General features: G+C 26.3%; 4 protein-coding genes across 5 annotated transcripts; 1 reads left to right on the plus strand and 3 right to left on the minus strand.

Annotated features, from left to right (window-relative positions):
- Positions 1–4,249: 4,249 nt before the first annotated feature.
- Positions 4,250–5,928, minus strand: LOC126551430 (uncharacterized). Its single transcript, XM_050204689.1, has 6 exons — positions 5,727–5,928; positions 5,434–5,643; positions 5,219–5,347; positions 4,698–5,156; positions 4,521–4,622; positions 4,250–4,444 (listed from the first exon to the last, which is right to left on the minus strand). The coding sequence occupies exons 1-6, from the start codon at positions 5,926–5,928 to the stop codon at positions 4,251–4,253; spliced, it is 1,296 nt and encodes a 431-aa protein (XP_050060646.1). The 3' UTR covers position 4,250.
- Positions 5,929–6,046: 118 nt separating this feature from the next.
- Positions 6,047–6,670, minus strand: LOC126549099 (uncharacterized). The gene is made up of 2 exons (XM_050197530.1): positions 6,271–6,670; positions 6,047–6,182 (listed from the first exon to the last, which is right to left on the minus strand). Exons 1-2 carry the CDS (start codon positions 6,507–6,509, stop codon positions 6,047–6,049), a joined length of 375 nt encoding a protein of 124 aa, XP_050053487.1. The 5' UTR covers positions 6,510–6,670.
- Positions 6,671–17,184: 10,514 nt separating this feature from the next.
- LOC114123971 (protein arginine methyltransferase NDUFAF7 homolog, mitochondrial) lies at positions 17,185–21,427 on the plus strand. 2 transcript variants are annotated; one of them, XM_027987117.2, is made up of 8 exons: positions 17,185–17,320; positions 17,501–17,819; positions 17,943–18,053; positions 19,820–20,092; positions 20,157–20,270; positions 20,345–20,509; positions 20,567–20,740; positions 20,807–21,427. In XM_027987117.2, the coding sequence occupies exons 2-8, from the start codon at positions 17,577–17,579 to the stop codon at positions 20,984–20,986; spliced, it is 1,260 nt and encodes a 419-aa protein (XP_027842918.1). In that variant the 5' UTR covers positions 17,185–17,320; positions 17,501–17,576; the 3' UTR covers positions 20,987–21,427. The 2 variants fall into 2 exon arrangements, with proteins under 2 accessions (XP_027842918.1, XP_027842916.1); XM_027987115.2 differs by lacking the exon at positions 17,185–17,320 and having other exon boundaries at positions 17,336–17,819.
- A 1,490-nt stretch (positions 21,428–22,917) lies between these two features.
- LOC114123972 (surfeit locus protein 4 homolog) lies at positions 22,918–24,429 on the minus strand. The gene is made up of 6 exons (XM_027987118.2): positions 24,196–24,429; positions 23,844–24,107; positions 23,554–23,686; positions 23,397–23,494; positions 23,148–23,327; positions 22,918–23,079 (listed from the first exon to the last, which is right to left on the minus strand). The coding sequence occupies exons 1-6, from the start codon at positions 24,247–24,249 to the stop codon at positions 22,993–22,995; spliced, it is 816 nt and encodes a 271-aa protein (XP_027842919.1). The 5' UTR covers positions 24,250–24,429; the 3' UTR covers positions 22,918–22,992.
- Positions 24,430–24,447: the final 18 nt, after the last annotated feature.

The raw sequence follows: 24,447 nt of genomic DNA on the forward strand, positions 1-24,447 counted from the left end.
ACATTAATGTGTTATTAATAATACCTAATACTATGACAATTCCAAACACACAAAAAATCAAAATTATATATATTTGCCTGCAAAAGCATAATCATTATATACATACTATATACCAAATATTTATACGATATACCTACACAAATTTATATGTTGTAAATATATAAACATTAAACATGTATGCTGTACCTATACTTTTATGTATATAAATTCAGCTTATTGATGACCATCATCGTCCACGGTATATATTATTTACATAATATCCACTTATTATATAAGCTACTTTACCTACTTGCTACTGTTATTTACTATAGTTATAATAGTTATATATTGTTAACATTACTACCTACTTAATGTTTTATAAAAGGTATGATGATTCCAAATAGACATATCACTGTTTAAGAAATCAAAACTATATATATTTGACTATAATAGAATAATACCCATTTCTATAATAATAAGTTGTATCTTTGTAAGTATATATATATAGGGTGACCAATTTAACTATATTAATTTTATATATTAATTCGTATTAGGTTGAAGCATAAGTTGCTATAGAATTCAAGAGTTGTGTGACTTTTTCTGAGCAGATCAGATGAGTAGACATAATATAGGTATAGAATAAAGATAGGTGATAAATCATTTAACTGGGATAGTCCAGCATTGACTATTTATTTTGTAGTGGGATTAGTAGGAAGAGTAAAAGTTATTAATTATTATGCTTATAAAGTAGTAATAGGGACACTAGGACAATTCATTAAAATATACCCTAAATCATTACTAAAATCACAATTCTAAAATTTTCATAAATTTCTAAGCAGAAATATCCATCATTTATCCACCAGAAAGCACCATTTTTCATAGTTTTTTCCTACTATTTTATAGGGGCAGAACTGCAGAAGCGTTCAACCAAAAAAATAATTTTTAAAATCAAATATTTACCAATTTTCTCAATCAGAAATCATAAATCACTAACGTATCATTTTTACCAAGGTAAGGTATATAGTAGAATTTATCATATTTTATTTTAACAATTTTTACTCCTTTTAAGAGAAAGTTTATTCGTTTTCAGGAGAAAAAATGACCTACTTCTCTCACAATTTTCGTCAATCCAGGTTATGAAATTTTCAAGTTTTTGTATACAATTTTTTAACAAATTCAATGGATTATCTGTATTTTACCATTTTTTTAAGAAACTCAGATTTCCAACTCGCTCTCAAATTTCTCGTTTTTAAGTGAGAATTTCTCATTTTTAGTCAAAATTCACCATTTTTTAAAACCCTAGTAACACCTCAAATTTCTAGCGTAGTTCTGGATTTCTCAGGTACTTCATTATCAAAACATATGTTTTTTTTCATTGAATTTTAATAAGGGTAATCCGTTATTTTTTACAAAATTTAATAAAACATTTAGATCGTTTACAAAATAATTAGGGAATGAAATATTTTTAAAAACCTTAGTAGATAAAATACTTATTAAATATTTATGTAATTTTACACCTTCTATTTTTTGGGGTGTGGCTCGATTACCAGGTTTCAAGCCAAGTCTTTTTAAAACAAAAGGCTTCAGATCACTAACTATTTTTAATTCACCAGATTTTATTTTATTTAAAACATCATCCTTATTCCTTTGAAGACGGATTGACAATTATAACATTAAAAATATTATTTAAAACAAAATTTAAATCATCACAACAACTTTCAATGTTCACTTCAACCATATTGAACCTATTTTGAGAGATTATGGTAACATTCATTATACCTCTGTACCAATAATAATGTAAAATGTTATCTCTTTCAGATAAAAAATAATGTACACTAACTATTTCTCTGTGATATACAGTTTACAAATTTTAAGTAAATTTTAAGTTCAAAATTGACTGAATAAGAGCCATTTTTAAAAAAATTTAAAACCATTTAAAATTAATTCTTAATGGTTACTTTTTGAATGTTTGTATGTATTTTTTTTTAGAAGTGTTATAATTTTATACACATATTATGTTAGTTTTCTTTATAACACTTCTAAAAAAAAAAAAGTATAAACATTCAAAAAGTAACCAATTAGAATTAATTACAAATGATTTTAAAATTTGTTAAAAATAATTAAGAATAATGTATTATTTAATACATTGATATAAATAATATTCTTATCTATCTCAGTGGTTATAATGGTGAACGGCCACCTAGATCACCGTCCAAATAGATCCCCATGATCTAAATGACACTAAGAGATCTAATTGACAGGGGATCTAAATAACCATAGGGAACTAGTTGACAATATCTTAGCCGGGGATCTAAATTACTCATTTTACGTTTAGATCTCCCTTGATCTACTAGATACCCCTTTTATGGCGGTAATTCAAAATAACATTCTAAATTAAATTAAACTTATATTTTATATTTTTGTTTACTATTATTTTTTTGTCTAACAAATGATTAATTTAATTTGAATATGTATTATAAATCAAAATATTAGGTATTACATAACTATGTCTTCATATTAATATAATACTTTTAATTTATAAGACTATAAGAGAATAGTTTGTACATTTTTATTATTTATAATAAATGCTGGAAAATCAAGGTTACTCAACTCTCTTAAAGTCCTATTATACTTAATATCACATACAACTATAAAAATACATTAAAATTTATATTTAATGGACCAATTATGATTTATGAGTCACGAAATCATGATCAAAAGTTAGTTATCTCACCACTGATTCATTCAAATGTTTAGTGATTATTCATGCAGCAACACGGTGTGTCTTGTGTAGACGTGTAATGTGTTAGTCTATATAATTTAATATTTATACAACAAACAGTGGCGTTGCCTGGGTGGGTCGTTGGGTGTTAACCCCCCCCCCTTCCCGTTTATTTCGAACTGTTATAATCGGAACCGATAAATATTCATACGTTGGAGGTAACAATTTATGACCTTACCTCCAATTAATATCAACCGTAATCTCTTATGCACAACCTATAGGGTATAACTAATTTATTTCACTAGTCTAGTTGTAGTCGTAGGTCGTAGGACATAACGTCTTATCGGTCTTAAGTCTTAACATGTATTAAATAAACAAATTACAATTTTAAAACCGTATATTTACCTATTGTGATTACAATTTAGAACATTATCATCTGTAATGGAAAGTTACTGCTGAACGTCGACTTATAGACTGTAATCGTTTATTTCAGTCATTTCAAAAGTAAGTTTCGCATTTTATTTTTAATAATAATTTCTATAATTTATTTAACTAAAAGCTTCTTAATAATTATTATGTGGACTAGTGGACTGTAGTAACAATGGTACAGGTACAGTTACAGTATAGTTATGGTGACCAGAAATACTATTTTTCATAGGACAGTACTCTTTTTTTGATGCAAGTCCTAGTGTCATTAACAATAGTATTAAGTATATGAAATTGTCATCTTTTTTGGGAAATATGGGTTACTACATGTTTATGATTTTTTTATAATTTGATATTAATTTATATTTTATGGTTCAGGTAATGCGATTTAATTTGTTAATGTTTCCTACATTTTAACAAAGTTTTGTATTAATTTATTCAAATTATACAATTGGTATTTTCACCTTTAAAAAACAACTAAAATATTTATACTTTAGTTTAAGTTTACTTAAATTTCATAGAATTGTTATTATAAAGACACACATCTAATGAGTTGACATAATAATTTTAAATAATTAATTTTTTAGTACCTAGGTAATAATAATAATAATTAAAAAACAAATTTGTAGCAGGATGACCTATGGTTTATGATATGGGCAAAATGGGTATACACATTGGCAATTACAACAGAGAAGAAGCTAAGTTTTAAAATGTACTTTTTAACATTTTTATATCTGGTCACCATAAGTATAGTGTATAATAGGTATATAGATATATAGACATATACTGTATACATAGACTGGTAGTACTTTCTATAAATATGATATATAGTTAACTTATAGACTTCTATAGTATTTGAGAAGTATTTGTAAGTTTTATTTTATCACACATGATTATAAATTATAATCACAAGTGATAAAGAAAATATGTAATAATATTAATTACAATGTAGGTACTGTCTTGTATAGGTACCTATACACTAAACTTACTCAACAAATTGAAATATATGTCATATCAAGAAAATTAATTTAATTTATGAAAAATAAAAGTAGATTTACGGTTAGATGATATTTAATTTAAAATAAAAATTATTATATTTTATAATATATAGTATAATTATAGGTTATAATTTATAGTACATTTCAATTCCAGTTCTACATAGTGGACAGCGGTAATATGGCCTGTGTTCATTTGGAGGCATTCTTGAATAGCTTTCATAACAAGGTCCACACAGGCCTTGATGTAAGCATGGATAAGCTATTACTGTTGGCGGACTGTACAGGCATATGTAGCATGTTTCCTCTACTATTGGTATAACTTTAAAATAATAAAACATCTTTATTTTTAATCAATTATTTAAGCTAGAAACACATTTCAGATAATTACTACTTACATGTCAAATCTTCACGTTCAACGTGATTAACTGATGGTGCCACAGGCTGTTCGTTAAATGAAACTTCTTCATCTGAATAATCTGCATCAAGATTATCAAAAACTAAAGACAATAGATTTATTCGTTAGTATATTTATTTGTAAATTTGTATAAGTAATATTATAATAAAAATCATACGATCTCGAGGAACATGCACTACTGGTCTACGTGGTAAAATTCTTCTTATAATATCGTCACGAATCAGTTCCTGATGGTGATCGAAGTGCAGTGGTACTATAGCTGGTGCTTCGAGTGGTGGTGCCTGTGGTGAAACAGCTGCAGGGAGCACAGGAATAGCTTGATGTTGCAGTTCCTGATGTTGATCAATAGGTAGTGGAGCCCGTGGAAAGACAGCAGCAGGAAGTATATCAATGGCTTGATTTTGAGGCCGTATTACACCAAAAGTTGGTGTTGAATGCCTAGCACATATTAAAAATTCTGCCATTGAGTAGCGTCCTTCTGCAAATAGCCTCAAAGATCTATCCAAATTCCTTTGCTGATCTATCCATATTTGACGTTGAGGTTCTCTTACTTGTCTACCATCAGTAGCCTCATCATAATCTCTCAAAACACCATTTGAGTAAGTAATGAGCCCCTCTGTACATATAAAATAGTGATATATTTCTTTTCTAGTGTTAAATAAATAAAAATATAATTACTCAAAAACACCCATGGATCAGGATTGTGCCGATTTTGCAAGTGCATCTGGAGATGTCGGTGACTTACTTCCAACACATTGTTGGTTCGCCAAACAGTGTCACTGACTGACAATATATCTGCATTAATTCCTATTGACAATGCAGTAGAGTAAGTAGTTATACATTTGTTTAATTTTATGAACAAAATATAAACTATTATTTTGGATTTTATAGACCTGCAAGCCATGTTGATCGATAGTATTCAAACAGTAATGAAAAATTGTAATCATTGTTATTGCTAATCAATGATTGCACATTCTCAATATAATATTCTTTTACTGTTTCAAAACCTTCAGCTATACAATTTTGGGGCAGCAATGGCAGTGCCATCAACATATGCACAGTGTCATTGGCTCCTCGATTGTTACTACATATTTCAACCAATCCTAAATATTAACTAGTGTTATTAATCGACTATACATTTTATTTATTAATGAAAAAGGTAATTTAGACTTTAGAGTTAACTTACCTATGTTTGCAACTTTTCTCCATACTGCTTGGGAGGAATGAAACCAGCAACCTCTAATAGTGGTATATGGAAATATAGTTCTGATAGCAGCTATAGCTGCTCTTTCAAAGTCAACTATTATAACTTGAGGTTGCCACTCTGGCACTACACTCAATATTTTATTGAAAAGTGCAGTGTATGCCCTTTCTGTTTTCCTTGACATCAATGCATATCCTATAGGAAATCCCTGAAAAAAATTAATTTTATGTATCGATTTTAAATAAATAACTTAAAATAATCTAAATAGTAAAATGATTATTTACTAATTCAATAGTATTTATTTACAAATTACATACAAAACTTACAGTATTAAACGCTATGCCCATTATGACATATAATTGGTGGCATTCGTTTCCAAAACTTGGTGAACTGGAAAATGTGCCATCCAATAAAAAAGTTGAACCAGTCCTAAGTAAACTAAATTAATTATATAATAAGACAGTGCTTAAATGTAATTATTAATTATTAGTTATTTGAAATAAAATTTATTTTATTTTATAGTTACTTTTTGATTTCAGGCAAAATGAAAAGTAAAGTGGTTCCTTCCTCTGGAGTTGTACCAACAATGCCACAGTATATTGATTGATTATGTATCATAGACAAGTGCGCATAATCTCCAGTTAACTGCACGTGAAAATCAGTCATAGACTGAGGAGTGATTGGATGAATTCGTCGTCGATGTCTACGCATTGTTCTATGCAATGAGACAAATGAACCGACATGAACATTTACAAACTCCGCCATACCACATGTCTTAAAATATATTTTTGATATTAAAATTTGAAAATTGAACTTACAAATGTATTTACCAAAAAAAATATATTAGTATTGTGTATACATTTAGAAATAATGTAAAACTTTTTATAGATGTTCTTATAAATAAAGCTAGTCGACAATAAATTACATTTTACTTTTTGATTTAATACTTAGTAACGCTCTTATTTATATGTACTATATAGGTACTTCATTGTAGATGAAACAGAGAGAAATTTGCTCATTCTGTGTTCGCTGGTTACAAATTTAATTAATTATAAAGATTTTAAATTACGCTAGTTTTCCAATTAAATAATAAAATTAGTAGATTTAGCTTCTTGGTTCTTTTTAATATTATTACAAGTGTTTTCTTAAAAACCGATTTTAATCTTTATGTATTTTTTCAAAAAAGTTCTATAGTTAGTAGTTACTTTAAAATAAAAACATGACTGTTAGTGTTAAATTAGCAGTTTTATTGTAGGTAAATATAGGGTTCATCTTTTAAAATAAAAACTATTGAAAATGGTTGAATAATAAGTAAATTGAACAATTTTTAAGGTTAATTTTTCAATTTCATTAGGAACTTACCCACCTAAATTTGTATATAATAATATTAGCTTAAAATTAAATGAAGCTAGCTAAAAAAAAAAATGTAGGTCTTTTTAGTAAGGGAACTCTTATTAAAAAATTGAGACAGATGGTATAAATTCTTATGAAATTACCTTTGGTAACACGCTCAAAGATCAGCGAGGAAGCCAAAATCAAAGGAGACTACCTACTATAAAATACCTACTGTTATACAGAAAAAAAAAACTTAAATATTGGGGGCCAGTAGATAGTCTTATAAGAGTGAAAGTACTTATTTCATGAACTAGATGGTTTTAATTTATGATTGATGCATTTATAAATCATTTCTTTTGATACTGGGCAAAAGGTATAATTTATATGCAATCGAGTCTCGATAACTCGAATTTCAAGGGAGTTGAAAGTTAATTAGACTTATGTATTTTTCGAGTTACAAATATTGTATTGAGTGTATAAGAATTTCATAGGGACAAAAAGAAATTCGAGTTATCGAGACTCGACTATACTACCTACCTACATATCGTTAAATAAGCCATCAAAATTAAACAAACACACATTATCAATAGGATGTCAGCATTGCGTATATTTTTTTCTCTCAGACTCACGTGCAACATAGATAAAAAAAGTTACATAAAATCGTTTGTTTTTTTTTTTATGATTTTTGAATAACCTACTACAATTGAATATACTATATTAGGTGGAAACTAGCAAGGGTGGAAAGTGTAGTAATTCATTCACAGTGACGTATTCTCAAGACTGAAATTTCCTTCCGACATGAGCCACACAAACTATTTTTCGTCCAACCTCTGTGTTCATCTATCAGTATCTGGTTATGCAGAGTATACAGCGGAAACGCCCAGCACTTCTTGGGGTTCCCACTGTACTAGAAGAAAAGGTCACCTTCCGCTTCAACCGTCATCGAAATCTAAATAACGTTCGGCGCAGATGTGACAAAAATATTATACATGATATTATACATATTTATACATTAAATTTAAAATTTAAATGGTTAGGTACTTATTGAATTATTTTGTGACAGTATATTTAGACAAATCGGTGTAATGCACTCTAAAAGCTTATCCTCTATAATTTGTTCGATAACTCAAAAACATTAAAAAAAATGTAGATGAGTTTTATCTATGTTGCACATGGGTAAGAGAGAGAGACAACTAACAGTACGCTTACATCATCTAAAATTCAGAAAGATCACTTCATAATATTTAAATTTCATACCTACATTTTCAGGAGACAAAAACAATCAAAACAATTTTAAAAAGTGTCGTATAATAATACTTAATATAATTAATAATTAAGTAGGTATAATTAACTATAATTAACTTCCTTGCTAAATAATTTGTGTTTGTTATTATAATAAATAATTTTTACTTCATTATAAATGACTCGAAGAGAAGTTTGTTCATCCTGTGCCCATTGATTACAAATATGTTTGAATCTCTCTAATGTCAATTGGTTTTCTGGATGAGTTTCATGGCCTGTCGTCAGAAAAACTTTCGAAGTGTCGTTGTTTAACACTTTGCCTTTTGCACGACAACTAAAAAAGAAAATAATATTTAAAATATAAACATTTATAGGTAGTAGGTACTAACTAGCTAGGCTGGGTATTAACGAATTAAAAGTTAAAACGTTAAGTTAATTTTAATTCGTTGGGTTCTATTACTGGATGGCCTCCCTCCTCATGTGATCAAGTTGTATTTTATTGTATATTATGTTCAAATTTGCTTATTATGCCTTGTAGCATAGATTGTAAATATTCTTTTTTAAATAAAAAAAAAAAAAAATTTTAATTAGGTAAGTTAATTAACTCGTTACTTTTTTTTAAAGATTAACGCGTTAACTTCAAGTTAATATTATTTAAAAATATTTAAATTAAGTTAATTTTAGTCCAAACAATAATGCAATTTTTTTAATAGTATTTTTAGAAAAGTAGGTTTTTTGATTGCTTTAACAATACTTTGATGTCATCATTTTAAATTTCCCCAGTAATTTTCTTGTGCATAAAGAAAAAATATCTAATAAACATTATTATGTGTCTGGAATTTTTTATTTTGAAAATTAGAAACTTTTAACTTTAAATTAAGTTCAGTTACTTTTTTTTCAAAGTTAACTTAACTTAATTATTTTAAAATAACTTAACTTAACGAGTTAAAAAAATCGTTAACTTGCCCAGCCTTGCTAACTATAGTTACTAATAAATTCTAAATTACATATTGGTATATTACCTATTGGTATAAACTATTACTTAATTACACAACCATTTAGAATGAAATCTACTCTAGTACAGTAAGATTTCTGGTCAGCAAAATATGGTTATTTTAAATCTATACCAGTCCCCTTGGATGACAATAAGTTGAAAAGACATAAAACAATTTATTCTTAAATTGAATTTATGACTTGAAAATATTTTAATATAAAGAAAAGGAAGATAAGTAATTTTTTATAATGGAATATTATAGTTGATTGTTTAAAATTATTAAATTTACCCAGCTCTCCAGGATGCACAACGAACAGTAAAATGCATTCGACATTGTCGATTTTTCCAATATGTGTATCCATCATCGTCTTTGTATTTAAGTCCTGTGCCTCTGGAACCACCAATCTCACGAATAGCTTTCTCCATTTTTTAATTAAAATTAAAATATTATTAAATATTATTAAAAGTGTTTTATAATTTGTTTTGAAAATATTTCGTACACTATATTATGGCATCAATCGCTCGTAACATTCATAACTGTAATGACTGACGAACAATTGAATAATGAGGGTTATTAAGATTTAACGAAATTTAATACTATCATTGATCTGGAAAAATATGTATCTATCTTGAATACTGAATACTACGGATTTAACTTCTACGATATTTAGATATTAGTATTTAATATTTATTGAACGAATTAAGATATACGATATACCTATCATAACTTTATAAGTGTTAAGATTTATTGATTTCCGAGAAACTCGAATGTTCTTTTCTCTGTCATTATTTTAGATTCTGAGTAGTTTTGATTGTTTTTGGTCTGTGCTGTACGTGATAAGTAGGGCATGGACTTTAAAGCACAAATAATAACAAAAAAAGGATACAATAATTGTTTGAAAAAAGCAAATTAAATGCGTGACCAAAAATTAACTTAAATTATAATAGGTATAAAATTGAATGAAAAAATTTTAATTAAAAAAAGAATTACTGTGTATTTTTGATAGATTTGTAACTAAAACAGTATAATAATTCAATTGACAATAACCATTTAGTCCGTATTCTGAGTTTTTAAATTTCTTATTAATTAAATTAATTTACCACCAGTTTGTAAAAACAAAATTGATTTATTTCAAAATATCCGGTCGAGAAATTCAGTGTTCCCTAAATTGGTGAACACACTGTATATAGGTAATATATATATTCGTCAAAACTTAAAATTTCAGATAATCATAAAAAATATATGTGGGATTACGATAAACTTTCACTTATAATTCCAGTAATTAAACTCTCGAGGAACCTATAGTATTGTAGCATTTTAAGCTGACGTAGCATACAATTTTTATCGACAATAATTTTTAAAAAACTAATAAAAATTCTACATTTTCTTATGCCTGTAAATAGCTGAAAAATAATCAAAATGTTTTGAAAATGTACCTTTCTTTTTTTTTTTTTTTTCGGGTTGAATCGACGACCGGGAGGGAAGAGGGAACCGCTTTCGCATTACTTCCTCCCGGCCTCAAAATGTACCTATATAGCTATATGTATATCTAATGTCTGAACGATTATAACATTTTAATATTTTTTTTCATAATATTTACACTAAATACATATAGTCTGAAATTATTTTTTGCCCTTTATATTAAACCTACATTACATAGATTAAATTAGGGAATACATTAAAATTATACAACCAAAATATTCATACCGTCCCAATTTTATTTTTTCCAATTACACAGTATAAGTTATCATTTTGATTTATCGCTATTATTAACACATTGTAGATACATATATATTATATATAAATATGCTTATAACAGATATAATAATAAAGCAACAGACAACAGATATCATATTTAGATCTAGATAAATAAAATCTAAAAATCGACTTTTATGCACTTATCAGCTTTTTCCACAATGGTACAGAATTATATCGGGACACTCTAGTTTTCATGTTATTAATCAATAATAAAATTAATAGGCAACTAATAAGTAATAACTGATAAATGTTAAGTTTAATAACTATTATCATTATTATTATAGTTTATAAATGCCCGTATGCATACCTATCGGTATAGAGTAACCTGGGGTATAATGGCGCATGGGGCAAAATGAACTATTGTGTTTAAGTAATTTAATAATTGCTATCTGGTCACACTTTTTTGTTATTATGATTATGTTATCATAGTCAAACGTGATAAAACATTTTTTTGACAGTTGATGAAGTTTTGGCGTCAATATGAGATAAAGTATTAATTGTATTCGTCTGATGTAATATCTTAGTAGTATAGTAGTAGTAATATGTACTATATAACGACACGTTAGGTGTGCTTTTATATATATTAGTTTAGTACAAGTAGGTGACTTAACGTTAATACTAGTAAAATATTAATATGATAACAAATAAATATACTACAATACTGTTTATGCAGAAAATCATATTGGGGTAAAATGACTTATTGGGTTTTGGGGTAAAAGTGCGCAGTATTTCTTACATGATTATTGATTACCTACTTTTATTAGAGTAACCTGGGGTATAATGGCGCAACTCACATTTAACAGCTGTTATGTGGTAGCATACACGTCTTAGAAATATTGTTATATTGTTTTCTTATCATAAATATTACGTAGATTTCAATTTTCCAGTCGTTTATTTATATATTAAACCTAGTAAGAATTAATTTAGCATGCGGCGTTTTACCCCATTAGGTGCGCACTTTTACCCCAATACTGGGGTAAAAAGACGCATTTGGTATAATTTCTAATTATTTAGAATTTTTGGTGTTTGCTTTGATAAAATCAACTTTTGACTGGAAAATTGAAATCTACGTAATATTTATGATAAGAAAACAATATAACAATATTTCTAAGACGTGTATGCTACCACATAACAGCTGTTAAATGTGAATTGCGCCATTATACCCCAGGTTACTCTATAGCCGATATTTGACATTTACCAAAAACCAATAAGACGTGATAGCAATTTTTCTGAAAATGAATTACCTATATACTTATAATATATTAATATGCTTTGATCGCCAGAATAATGCGTGAAAGAAATTAATTGTTCTCATAAGTTGTTGTTTTATAATTAGTAAATGCCGCCGTAAGTACCGTAGAAAGTTCACTTTCTATCAGGGCTTGAATTTGAAAAAAAAATTTCGTTTTACGTTATTTTGAATAAAAACGTCACACAAATTTTGCGTTTATCGTTACCTATTCAGATTTAAAACGTACAATTTTTGCGTTTTTTTTCAGAATTTAAATTTTAAAAGCATTTAAGTACCTGTTTCAAAGTAACAGAGCAATAGGGTATCACTATTAGCTAATGACAATAAAATTATTCTATTAATACCTACATATTAAATTTTAAAAAAATGTTAATAATATTTAGGTAAATTAATTATTTTTTTAATGGTACCTTATATACTATGTATAAATAATGTTTAGCGTTATGTTTTGTTTAATGACAAATTATATATTTTGTTAAACGTTACGTTTGGTTTTGTGTTATTTAATTATTAATATAATACCTAATTTATCAATATACGATAATATTGAAAATGTTTACATAATTTCAAGTTTTTATTTTCTCGTTTCAAGCACACAATTATGTAGGTACATTCTTTAAATAATAACTATCAAAGTATACATATAAAGTAAAACCACAAATTTAATATAAAAATAAAAGACAAACAAATAGATAAAAATAAATAAACAGATTAAAATAATTAAAAGTCTCATAAATGGTAAATGATTGTCGTTTTCTGGTTCATATGGTTTCAGCCCAAAAACTAGCTACGTCTTTGGCGTTGTCACTTGTATTCATAACATCATCGTCTTGTGTGCATTAGTAAGGACAGATTGGGCATTGCAGAATATGTTTCATTGACTGTTCCATCCCACATTCACAAGTTGTAGGTGTCCCCATTTCTTCATGTTATCCTTAGTGCGTCCAACTCCTGTTCTCATTCGGTTTGAAGTTCTCCAAATGGACCATTATAATTGAAAAATTTCAAGTAAGTCACTGTCATTGGTCCTAAACTTTTAACTTGTATGAAATAAACAAATTAAACATTTTAAAAACAAAATAACTACTTTCCAAGCACTGCAGGTTAGCAGGGGCTGCTCAAGCGACAATACTACAATAGTGCACAAGGCAAAATCAAATTTTTCGGCCCTAAAATAATAATATTACCACTGTTTTGAAAATGCCGCCCTCTTATTAAATATAGTGCTGCTTTAGGCTTGAGCCTATTTCGTTGACTCCTTGAGCTAATAAGCTCGGCTCAGAATCTAATAATAATAACTTAAAGAACAAAATAATCAAGAAGCTATATATCAACGAATAGGTATGCGTTATTAACTTCAAATGACGTTTTAATAAATATATTGCTATTGTATAAATACATTTTAAATAAATAATAAACTTAACGCTATGTTTTATAAACTATTTGGTGAATTGGTAGACTAAAATCTTTCCTCCTTGTGTTAAAATAGCTACATATGCTACTGCATGGTTTCACTAATGTCTGTGTATTCACCTATCTGTAAAAGATTCTGTAGATCATGGCAACTTTTTATCGATGTATTATAATATTTATTATGTTATATCGTTGCATTAATCTAATATAAAAAATACACATTTTTAAGTTATTTTATTTTAATTAACTTACGTCCAGTCGGCCAATTTGACAAAGCATATATTACCTGTAAGGATATTTAAAATATTGAGTACTTATATAATAGTAGGTACCTATAATTAACAAAAGTTAAATTATATTGAATGGATCTCTATTATTAAGAATAATATATAAACGTAAGTGGCCCAATCAACAGTTCCAACGCTTTTAAACAATCAACAAATTATATACTTATTATAAATAATTATTGAGGTAAAAAAAAAACTCAATAAGTTATTGAACATTTGAATAATTATTAATATTATCTAGATATTACAATTTTTTAGTATAATAATATAAGTTTAATTATTTTGATTTACTAAACTCTGTATTATTATATTTGTATGTATATATTTTACGAATAATTACTAATTAGACATAACGTATATGTTTTATTTTTTGGTTTGTAAATCATACAAATTATTCAATTTTGACAATTTGTCACTGCAGGCTACTTAATTGCCAATTGCCGATGTCTTGTACTCTTACCTAGTCTTCATCAGTATTTAGGGGCGTATTTAGGAATTTTGCTGGGGGGGATGAAATACATAATAATATACCCTTAAATACTTATACATAATATACATTTTTAAAATCCCCTAACTTGTTATCAATTGAGAATATATAGTGTGGATCAAGTCGAAATAAGAATTAATACAATTTGTATAGGTATTACCTACCTACCTAAAAGCATTATTTGTTATAAATTCATTCTAGCGCTTCAATGGTCGTTTATATTAGCATTTTCTACGCACCAAACGATTTACAAAATATTTTGATTTGTTTTAAACAATTTACAGACATTTTCAGTTTTAAATTTTAGATTCTAAGCGGAGCGATGAATGTATTGCTTTTACAATGATATAGATATGTGTTTTATTTTTTTATTTGTGTCTGTACACGATAAGTAATCGAAATAACGCTATACGATTTTTCAACTTCAGTACCTATCTTGTTCGATTGGAAAGTGCATCTAGTTGGAGGTCAACATTTAAAATTCCTAGTAATTTTCATAAGCGCCTAGAAAAACAAAAACAAATTTAAGGAAAAACGGGAATTTATACGCAAAATTGGTTTTCGACAAAATCGATTTTGGTTTTTGGTGTAACTCTAAAACACATGATCGTATAAATAGGTAGGTAGGTACATACATTTTTCACTGGTTGTTTATATTAGCATTTTCTATACTCTATACAATTTTCAATATTTTTTGATTTGTTTTGAACTATTTATAGACATTTAAAGTTTACAATTTTTAAATTTTTTTTTTCTATGAATGTCAATAAAATTTTATTCGTTGTGTAAAATAGCTTGAAAATTTAATAAAAAGCTCCTAATACATTGTTAAAATAGTAGAATGACTACGATCAGAATCGTTTTTCTTATACAATGATATTATATTATTGAATTCAAATTTAACACAATTCATTTTAGTGACCCACTCGTAACCTATTGCACAGCAGAGTGACACCTACTTGCCCACTTTTTTTTTTTAATATAACTCATAGTCATATTACTCATATTGTCTTTAAACGTCATCAGTTACAAGACGAAAAAAATAAAGTCTAACAATATGGCAGAAAGTCGGTACAAAAAAAAGGTCAAGTGTAGGATCTACCCCCCCCCCCCCCATCGTAAATACGACACTGGTCTTCATATTTTGTTAAGTAGGTATACACTACTATATAGAATACTTTTCACTTTTATTACCATATATAGTGTTTATTGTACATTAATACATTATACAAGTATTTCGTAACTACTTAATGTAATTTAATTAATAATAAAATATTGTCAAATAAAAATTCTAACTTCCTGTTTATTTTGTAATATAGGTACACTCAAAGGTGGGCAAGTTAATAAAAATAATTAACTCAAGTTAAGTTAAGTTAAGCTGATACAAGATCGATAAGTTAAAAGTTAACAGTTAACAAATTATAAATTTAACTCGATAAGTTAAAAGTTAATATGGAAAAAATATTAACTTAACTCAGTTTAAAAAAAAATAATTTAATTTTTTTTTAATTAGTACCTATGTAAATCACATAAAGAGTGAATGTGTAGTTCTAGTTTCTAATTTATAAATTATAAAAAGCAATTTTAATAAATTTTTATCATAATGTACACTGTATATACCATTTTACTTTTACTTTAGTATTATTTATTAATTTAAACTATAATACTCATCTCAAATTAATAATTTAACAAATATATTTTTCATATATTGTGTAGCAATCAAATGTCATATTATGTGAACACAACAATGGAATGTAAACATAACAATTGTCAATTTGTAATTTATATTTATTAATTTTATTAAAAACATTTCTAATTGCAACTCGCACAATATATAATTTACAACCAAGTACTTTATAATTAAATTTATAAAACAAAAACTTTAAAACCTTTAATTATACATTTGATTTGCATGTTTTATTACATAATATTGAAATATTTATTATATTTTATACTAATATGGTAATATTTACGTATAAACGAAAAATTTTAAAATGTTTTTAACTTGATGGATTTTTTTTAAACAACTGAGAAAAGCTAAGTTATTTCAACTGTACATTAAACTAGTTAAGTTCATAAGTTGATTAGAAAATAAACTAACTAGTTAATTTTGTTTAACTTTTTAACTAGTTAATGCCCACCTTTGGCATACACTAATATGTAAATCGTTGTAACTTCTATCTTCTATGTGATTAGAATAAAGATATTATTATAATAATATTTTAAGTACAACTTATTTGTAATTTTTGATTTGAAAAATGCAATTTTACATGATTGTATATTTGTATTTGTATATAAATTATTATTATTAATTTTAGTATACATTAAAATTAATGAATATTAGATAATATAGTACCTATATAGTGAATTATAAATAAATTATAATATGTGATGCAATTAGTTTTGCTAATTTTGATCTTTAGCGGGAAATATAAATTTGGTGATCTTAAAGACCATAAATATAGATCTAGATGGCCCAAGGGGATTTAGTTGACAGGGGAACTAATTGACTCATGGGGATCTAGTTATCACAGGGGATCTAGTTTGCCAACGGGGATCTAGATAACCATGGGGATTTAGTAGGACGGGGATCTAGATAACCATGGGGATTTAGTAGGACGGGGATCTAGGTGATACGTCACCGTTATAATATATTATTATCAAAATCTCGATTAAAGATAATACTTATCTCTTATAATTTAAAAAATAATCAGTTTGCCTGAAAAAGTTACAAAAAATACATTGATAATTGGTATTTACTATTTGCCATTTGGTTTTTATATTTCATGAATTTTAAATTATAATAGGTACATAATATTACATTTATTTTATATTTTTATACCCCTGTATAAAATGTATAATTGATTTATATATATTTAGTCATCATTCAGATTACTGTATCTAAATATTGATACTTACTATAAAAAAAAAATTAGTCACTCTACAAATTATATTCTAAACAATGTGAACTCTATTATTTGTTTAAGAATTTTATCATACAAACAGAAATGAGAAAGTAATATATAAGCACATATATATATAGGCAGTTGAAGAACGTAAAAGATGATGAGATTTTTAAGATTAAAACCAAGATTTATTATTCGAACAATTACAACTTTTCAAAACCATGTATTAGTCAAACAAGACTTAACAAAATATTTTCAAGATAAAATACGTATAAATGGTCCAATTACAGTAGCTGAATACATGCGGGAATCATTAAAAACATACTATAATAGTGGACAAGTTTTTGGCTCTGATGGAGATTTTATAACATCTCCTGAAATTAGTCAGCTTTATGGAGAAGTAAGTAAAGAATAATATTATCAAAAATTAAAATTCCTTTTAGCTTTTGCCTTTAAATTATATTATTTTGTGTTTCAGTTTAACTTTTTAAATGCATATATTTAATTTAAACTATATTTATAGATGGTTATGCTATGGTTGTTAAGCATGTGGGAAAAAGCAGGGTGTCCATCTCCTTTAAATTTAATAGAGCTTGGACCAGGAACAGGAGTAATGATGACAGACATGCTAAGAGTAAGATTACTATATTAAACAATATATTACTTACTCTTAAACTATTAACAAGTTACGCTCAAAAACGTTTATTTAATAGTAACAATATCATATACCATAAATGTTACATTATTTATGTATAAGAATATTATACACAAATTTTCACTAGATTTAGAAATTCTAGCTTTCTTATTATTCCTAAAATTCAGCAAAATATTGATTTTTGTGGTTAGTTTTTTTTAACACAAAATTGTACCCTAAGAATCTGTTTTTTTAGTATAACGGTATTGTCTATACAATTTTTTTTTTTTATTAAATTATTTACCTAAAAAAAAAAATATATATATGTAAAGCTAACCTATTATGACATTGTTGAAAAATAAAATTCATAATTAATTAGTGTTATACATTTAAAATTAATAAATATTTTATAAGTAATATTCCTTAATATATTGAAATTTGTACAAAAGAGTAATGTGTAAATACCTATTGCTTTATAACAATTTTTAATTGTATCTAGTCCAAAATTTGTTAATTTATATTTTTTACATACATTTATATGATATTTATTTTTATCCTTAACTTTAGTTTAATACATAAGATTTATTCTGGATTTAAACATTTTTACCTATAACCATGTGCGATGTGCAGACTCTAAAAGTAGGTACAACCTATACATTATTATAGACACTATATACTAAAACTATCACTTTTTTAAACGTAATGTGTTGTTTTTAATACATACAAAAATATAAATACAAATTGAATACATTACACGTTATTTCTGAAAGAAAAGTCAGGGTTAAAATACAATTGAAAAGAAAAACGGATAATAATTTTATTAATAGACAATAATAGATAGTTACAAGTAAAACATTGACCAATAAGTTTTTAAATACACAATTACAATTAATTCATAACAGTTTTTAATATATAATAATAGCCATCATGTCTTTACATTAAACTGTGTATAGACTTTTAACAGAGTGAATTCCTCTTTTTCTAATTTTTCTAATTTGCCTTTAAAATATAATCTTAATTTGATTTAAGTCATTTAGGTATATTTATTACGATTAATAAATGGGCAATTTTAAATTTTACTGTGCGCTTTAGTCCATAAAATATCACAGTATGTATTTAGGTATACCTTATACGTCCATATTTTTAAATTTCCTCATAAAACTCTGAAATTATATAACATGCATGAAACATGTTTCTAAAACTTGTGGGTTCTGTTTTTAAGGATATTGACAGATTTCATAGTCTTTCTTTAATATTTTATTTTCTGACTTGCAGTGGTGAGTGTTAAAAAAAATACTATGATATTATCATATATCAAGAAGTTCCACATCATTCTCATAATTTCAACTAATAGCAGCTGCTGGGGTTATATACTCATGTAATAATTATTTATTAAGATACTTTTTAATTACAACTTATCATTTGTAAATTATGTATACTCATCTTGAAATGTAAAATTCTGTGCCATCAGATATAAGTTCAGTAAGTTCCCATAGTGGGCCTTCCACCTACAAAATCTACTATGACATCTTTACATCCAGCATAGATAAATTAAATGATCAGCAGTACTACTATGCATATTGATGTTAGTTTTTTAACTAATAAAAGTTTAATTTTATTGACATTTGAAAGTAGAAATGATTGTTGTAACTTATTTTTATTATTAATTTGTAGGTACCCCTTTACATCAAAAGTAGTGACTTACAATTAATTATAAATTATCTATTAAGTACCTATCGGTTATTCTTAGTTTTTTTTTTTTACAGTTATTAAAACAAACTCAATACAGCTCACTTGATCTTAGCATACATATGGTAGAAACAAGTAAGAAATGTAGCTTAGAACAAGCCAATAAACTATGCAGTTCAGATTTAAAGATAGAGTCAGACAAATGTTATTATCAACGTGGTATAACATGTGAAAAATATGGAAAAAAAGAGATATTTTGGTATGAATCGATAGATGATATCCCTAGAAATACATTTAGTTTAATAGTTGCCCAAGAATTTTTTGACGCTTTACCTATACATAAATTCAGGGCAAGTATAAATAATTGTATACTTAAGTTTATAGTTTTTATTATTTATTTACCTTCCTGTTTAGAAAATTAACGAGAAATGGCATGAAATAGTAATAGATATTGAAAATTATTTGAGTGGAACATTTCGTTATGTCTTATGTAAGACATCTACAACTACATCAAATTTAATATCTACAGTATGTTTTTTAACTATAATATATAGATAAATATATTATATATTTATTGTTTAATAAGTAGATATTTTAAATAGATAGAATATTATAAATGTTCAAATCTCAAAAATGGAACTGAAATTGAAGTTGGGCTAGACGCCGCTATTATCATGCAGAAGCTAAGTGAGAGAATAATAATGGATGGTGGAATATTTCTATGTATTGATTATGGACACGATAAGCCTATAATTGACACCTTTAGAGTAAGCTTTTAGACATAATTTTTTATAAACATTACAAAAATATATATTTATGTGTAGGCTTTTAGTGGACACCAACAAGTTAACCCATTACATAATCCTGGAACAGTAGACTTGACAGCAGATGTTGATTTTGGCAGACTAAAAGATGTTGCTGGAACTGATGTCTTGGCTTTTGGACCAATAGACCAAAATATGTTTTTAGATAATATGATGATTAATTTGAGATACCAGGTAATTTAAGATACTATATAATAATAATACTTATTGTAATGAAATTAATTTATTATATGTTTAAAGAATTTGTTAACCTTGACAAAAAATGAAAAAGAAGCAACATCACTTACATTTGGTTATAATAAATTAATGGAAATGGGTAAAAAATTTAAAATAATGGGAATGGTACCAGCCACAATGGCACCAATATTATATAATTATTCAATTAGTGGATTTGGTTTATATAATACAATAAAAAAGTGATAATACTATTGAATTAAGAAAAATATAAAAACGAACACATTATGTATAGTATATATAACTTATAAACTTCCAAATTATGACCGATTCGATTAATTTTTGTTATTTTAGTAATTTGTTACAAATAATTTAATATTAAATATAAGTAAAAACTAGAGAAATATACAAATAACATATTTATATAATATATAAGTTATATTATTATCAATTAAGTAATAGTTAATAATAATTAGAGTTCAAAATATGTAACATTTGTAAGGTTAGGACGTTTGAACATGTAAATTGATTGTGAATATTTTTATGTAATTATTGTACTCCAAAAATATTGCATATCAATTCAAATAGTCTAATAAAATCAAACTTCGCTTCAAGAGTTCACTGGTAAATTATTGTAATCATATACTGAATTTAATATTGATAAAAATAAACTTTTTGGAAATAATATTTTAGGTATGAATATAAATAAATAGTTGAATGATTAAAAATTCTTTTAAGGCTATTAAAAGGACATCTTACCTACATGGGTTGTCTCCATCTAACTTCAAGTGTTTAACATAAATAGTTTATGTTTATACTCTGGCTCACAAGATAAGTAAACTATTTTGTGCATATCGACTGACGGCAGTGACCAGTGCCAATGTTGTCAGTATATCAAATGAGTAGGGGATGTGTCAACTCAGACGCATATTTTTTGGGACATAGTTTACTACTCTTATGGACTAGAGGATATAAATACTTATTAAGCTTCATTAGTTTTAATATTAGGAAAAACTTAATCTAATATTAAAGGTAACAACATTTTCTATGGTTTGTTTGTTAAAGAAGTTTTTTTCATTATGTCTACTAAAATATTATAATAAAAAAAAACACTTTCAAAAACCCACATATACTTGTGAGATGTCCTTTCAAGAAGTAAATATTCAAAAAATAGGCATATTCACATACTCAACCAACCCACCAATATTGATAAATCAATTATTCAGTAAATTATAATATTAAAAAATATTCGAGCTATATTACTATAGTGTTTATTTAAGAGGACATCATACCTGCATGTGTTATCTCAGTCTTACTAATGTACATCATAACATATTTTGGATCAGCAGAACCCATTTTATGTTGTTAGTTTTAATATTGAAATCAATTTACCTGTTATTAAATTTAAAGGTAAGAATATTATCTATAATATCACATAGGCTTTTAATTTTAAAGTAAGTTAAAGCTATGTAAAATATTAAAACTTAAAAATACTTATAACTCATTTTATAATAAAGATATCAATAAAAGCATTAAAAGCATAGGTGATGCCCTAAATAAAATTCTTACCTTTCAGTTTGATTATAAGTAAATTGATTACAATATTAAATTTAACAACATAAAATGGATTCTGCTAAACCTAAATTTGCTGTGATGAACATTAGTTAGATGGAGACAACACATACAGGTATGACCACAGAATACATATTATAATGATATAACGTCCTTTTAATATTGTATAACTTGCCTAGTTTATCTTGGCCTTTATAGACAATTAAAATGTAAAGAACAGAATATCTAAAACTATATTATTTCACATATTAATGGTTGCCAAGTACCAAGTTTAACTATACAAGAGGTCACCAACTAATATCTATTATGGGGGTCCATTTTACCTAATGTAACTTAACAAAATTCCTATGGTTAGGTTAAGTCCAAAACACTTTTAATGAATGTTTTTAATCCTGAACAATGAATAACCAATATATTAAACTATAAAATATTTTATATACTTTATAATTATACAACCATCTGGGTTTGTAAAAAAATGTGCCTAGAATCTACCAGTTGATGACCTCTGAATTATACTATATGTATTGAATTTTATCACTTATAATTCACTAAAACAAATTTATGATATATGATATGTGAATTTATGAAAATATCTAGTAAACGTATTAAATAATCAAATTTTATATATTTGTTTTTGAAAAATAACATCATAATATTAAATATATGTTCTAGAATAGAGATTACCAATTTTTTTTATGTTCATCCATTGACACTCCGCCAGGTCCTCTGAGTACAATCATTAATAAACCTCCAATTACTGAGAGTGTCTAAAAATAAAATAAATTAGTAAAGCACAAAAAATAATAATAAGTATTTATTATATTAGTATTATTACTTGAAAGAAGTCATATTTTAGAAAATCACGAAGAGGTTTTGTTTCGGGTATTGTCCACCAAGCGTTATAATAGAAATTTAAACTTGTTAAAAACAAAACAAGCACCAACGCACTAAGTTTAGTTTTGTAACCGATAAAAACTAATACCATCATAATAGTTCCTAAAAAGTCTTGAACTAGCTAAAAAAAGAGTTGAAATGTTAATTATAGACATATTTTAACAATATTATAATTTCTTAAAATATAAACCTGGAAAAATGATATTTCAAATTTTAATAGCGTAATGAACATAAATGCAATCAAGCATCTTCCAGTCAGTTGCATATAATTCTTTTGTTTGTTTTCTCCTTAAAAACAATTAACAGATTAATTTTTAATTCTATATTTTAATAATATTGCAACTTACCCAATGATGGAATACCAGCAAGCAGAGATTTTGATTCTACTTCACTATCAGCAAGAACTAATAATAATGCTCCAATTAATGCAAAATTTCTCAGTAAAAAATGGAAATCCCATAAAATGCTGTAGGCTACTGTCTAAATACAAAAAGCAAATACATTTCATTTATATGTAAAGTATAATCATCATTAGTTAAAGATAAAAGAGTAAGATAATCATAGTTCATATTCAAGTATTTTCAATGTAGGCATGTTAAATTAAAATAAAAAAAAAATTTAAACAATCTTGGCTTACTTGTAATACAACTATAAAAAATAATATTCCACAAGCTATTCGAACATGTTTTTGTAGTAAAATAAGTATACATCCACCCAATTGTCCAACTAAATTAATAAGAACAAAAACAGTAGCCAAAAACATTCCACAATTCCAAGACATATCCATGTATCTGCTCTGTTCTGACCACTGAAAATACATTCGGAGGCCATCCTCTATAAATGTTGATATTAAACATAACCGAGAAGCTGTTGGCAAATATGCATTACAATTTTTAACAACCTATAAAAATAATGTGTAATTAATGAGTAATTTTTCAATTTTAATTACAATAGAAATTTATTAAATTGCATTTGTTGTAATTAATTACCAGTTCTGAAATATCTTCTGCTTTGTCAATATAGTTTTTAGGTATGAATGCCATAATAGACAATAGTACACAAAAAGTAGAAAACAAATAAACTTCAATAAATAATTTAATGTTAAAATATTACACTAACATACACATAATGTATTTTTGCAATCAACATGAAAGTAGGTCTACAGTCTAATGAAAAATTTAGTTTTTTAATATTTGTTTTTTGAAAAATGTTCATGTTGATGATGTGATCGATCAGATGAT

Source organism: Aphis gossypii, chromosome 1 (assembly GCF_020184175.1).
Source record: "Aphis gossypii isolate Hap1 chromosome 1, ASM2018417v2, whole genome shotgun sequence".
NCBI lineage: Eukaryota > Metazoa > Arthropoda > Insecta > Hemiptera > Aphididae > Aphis > Aphis gossypii.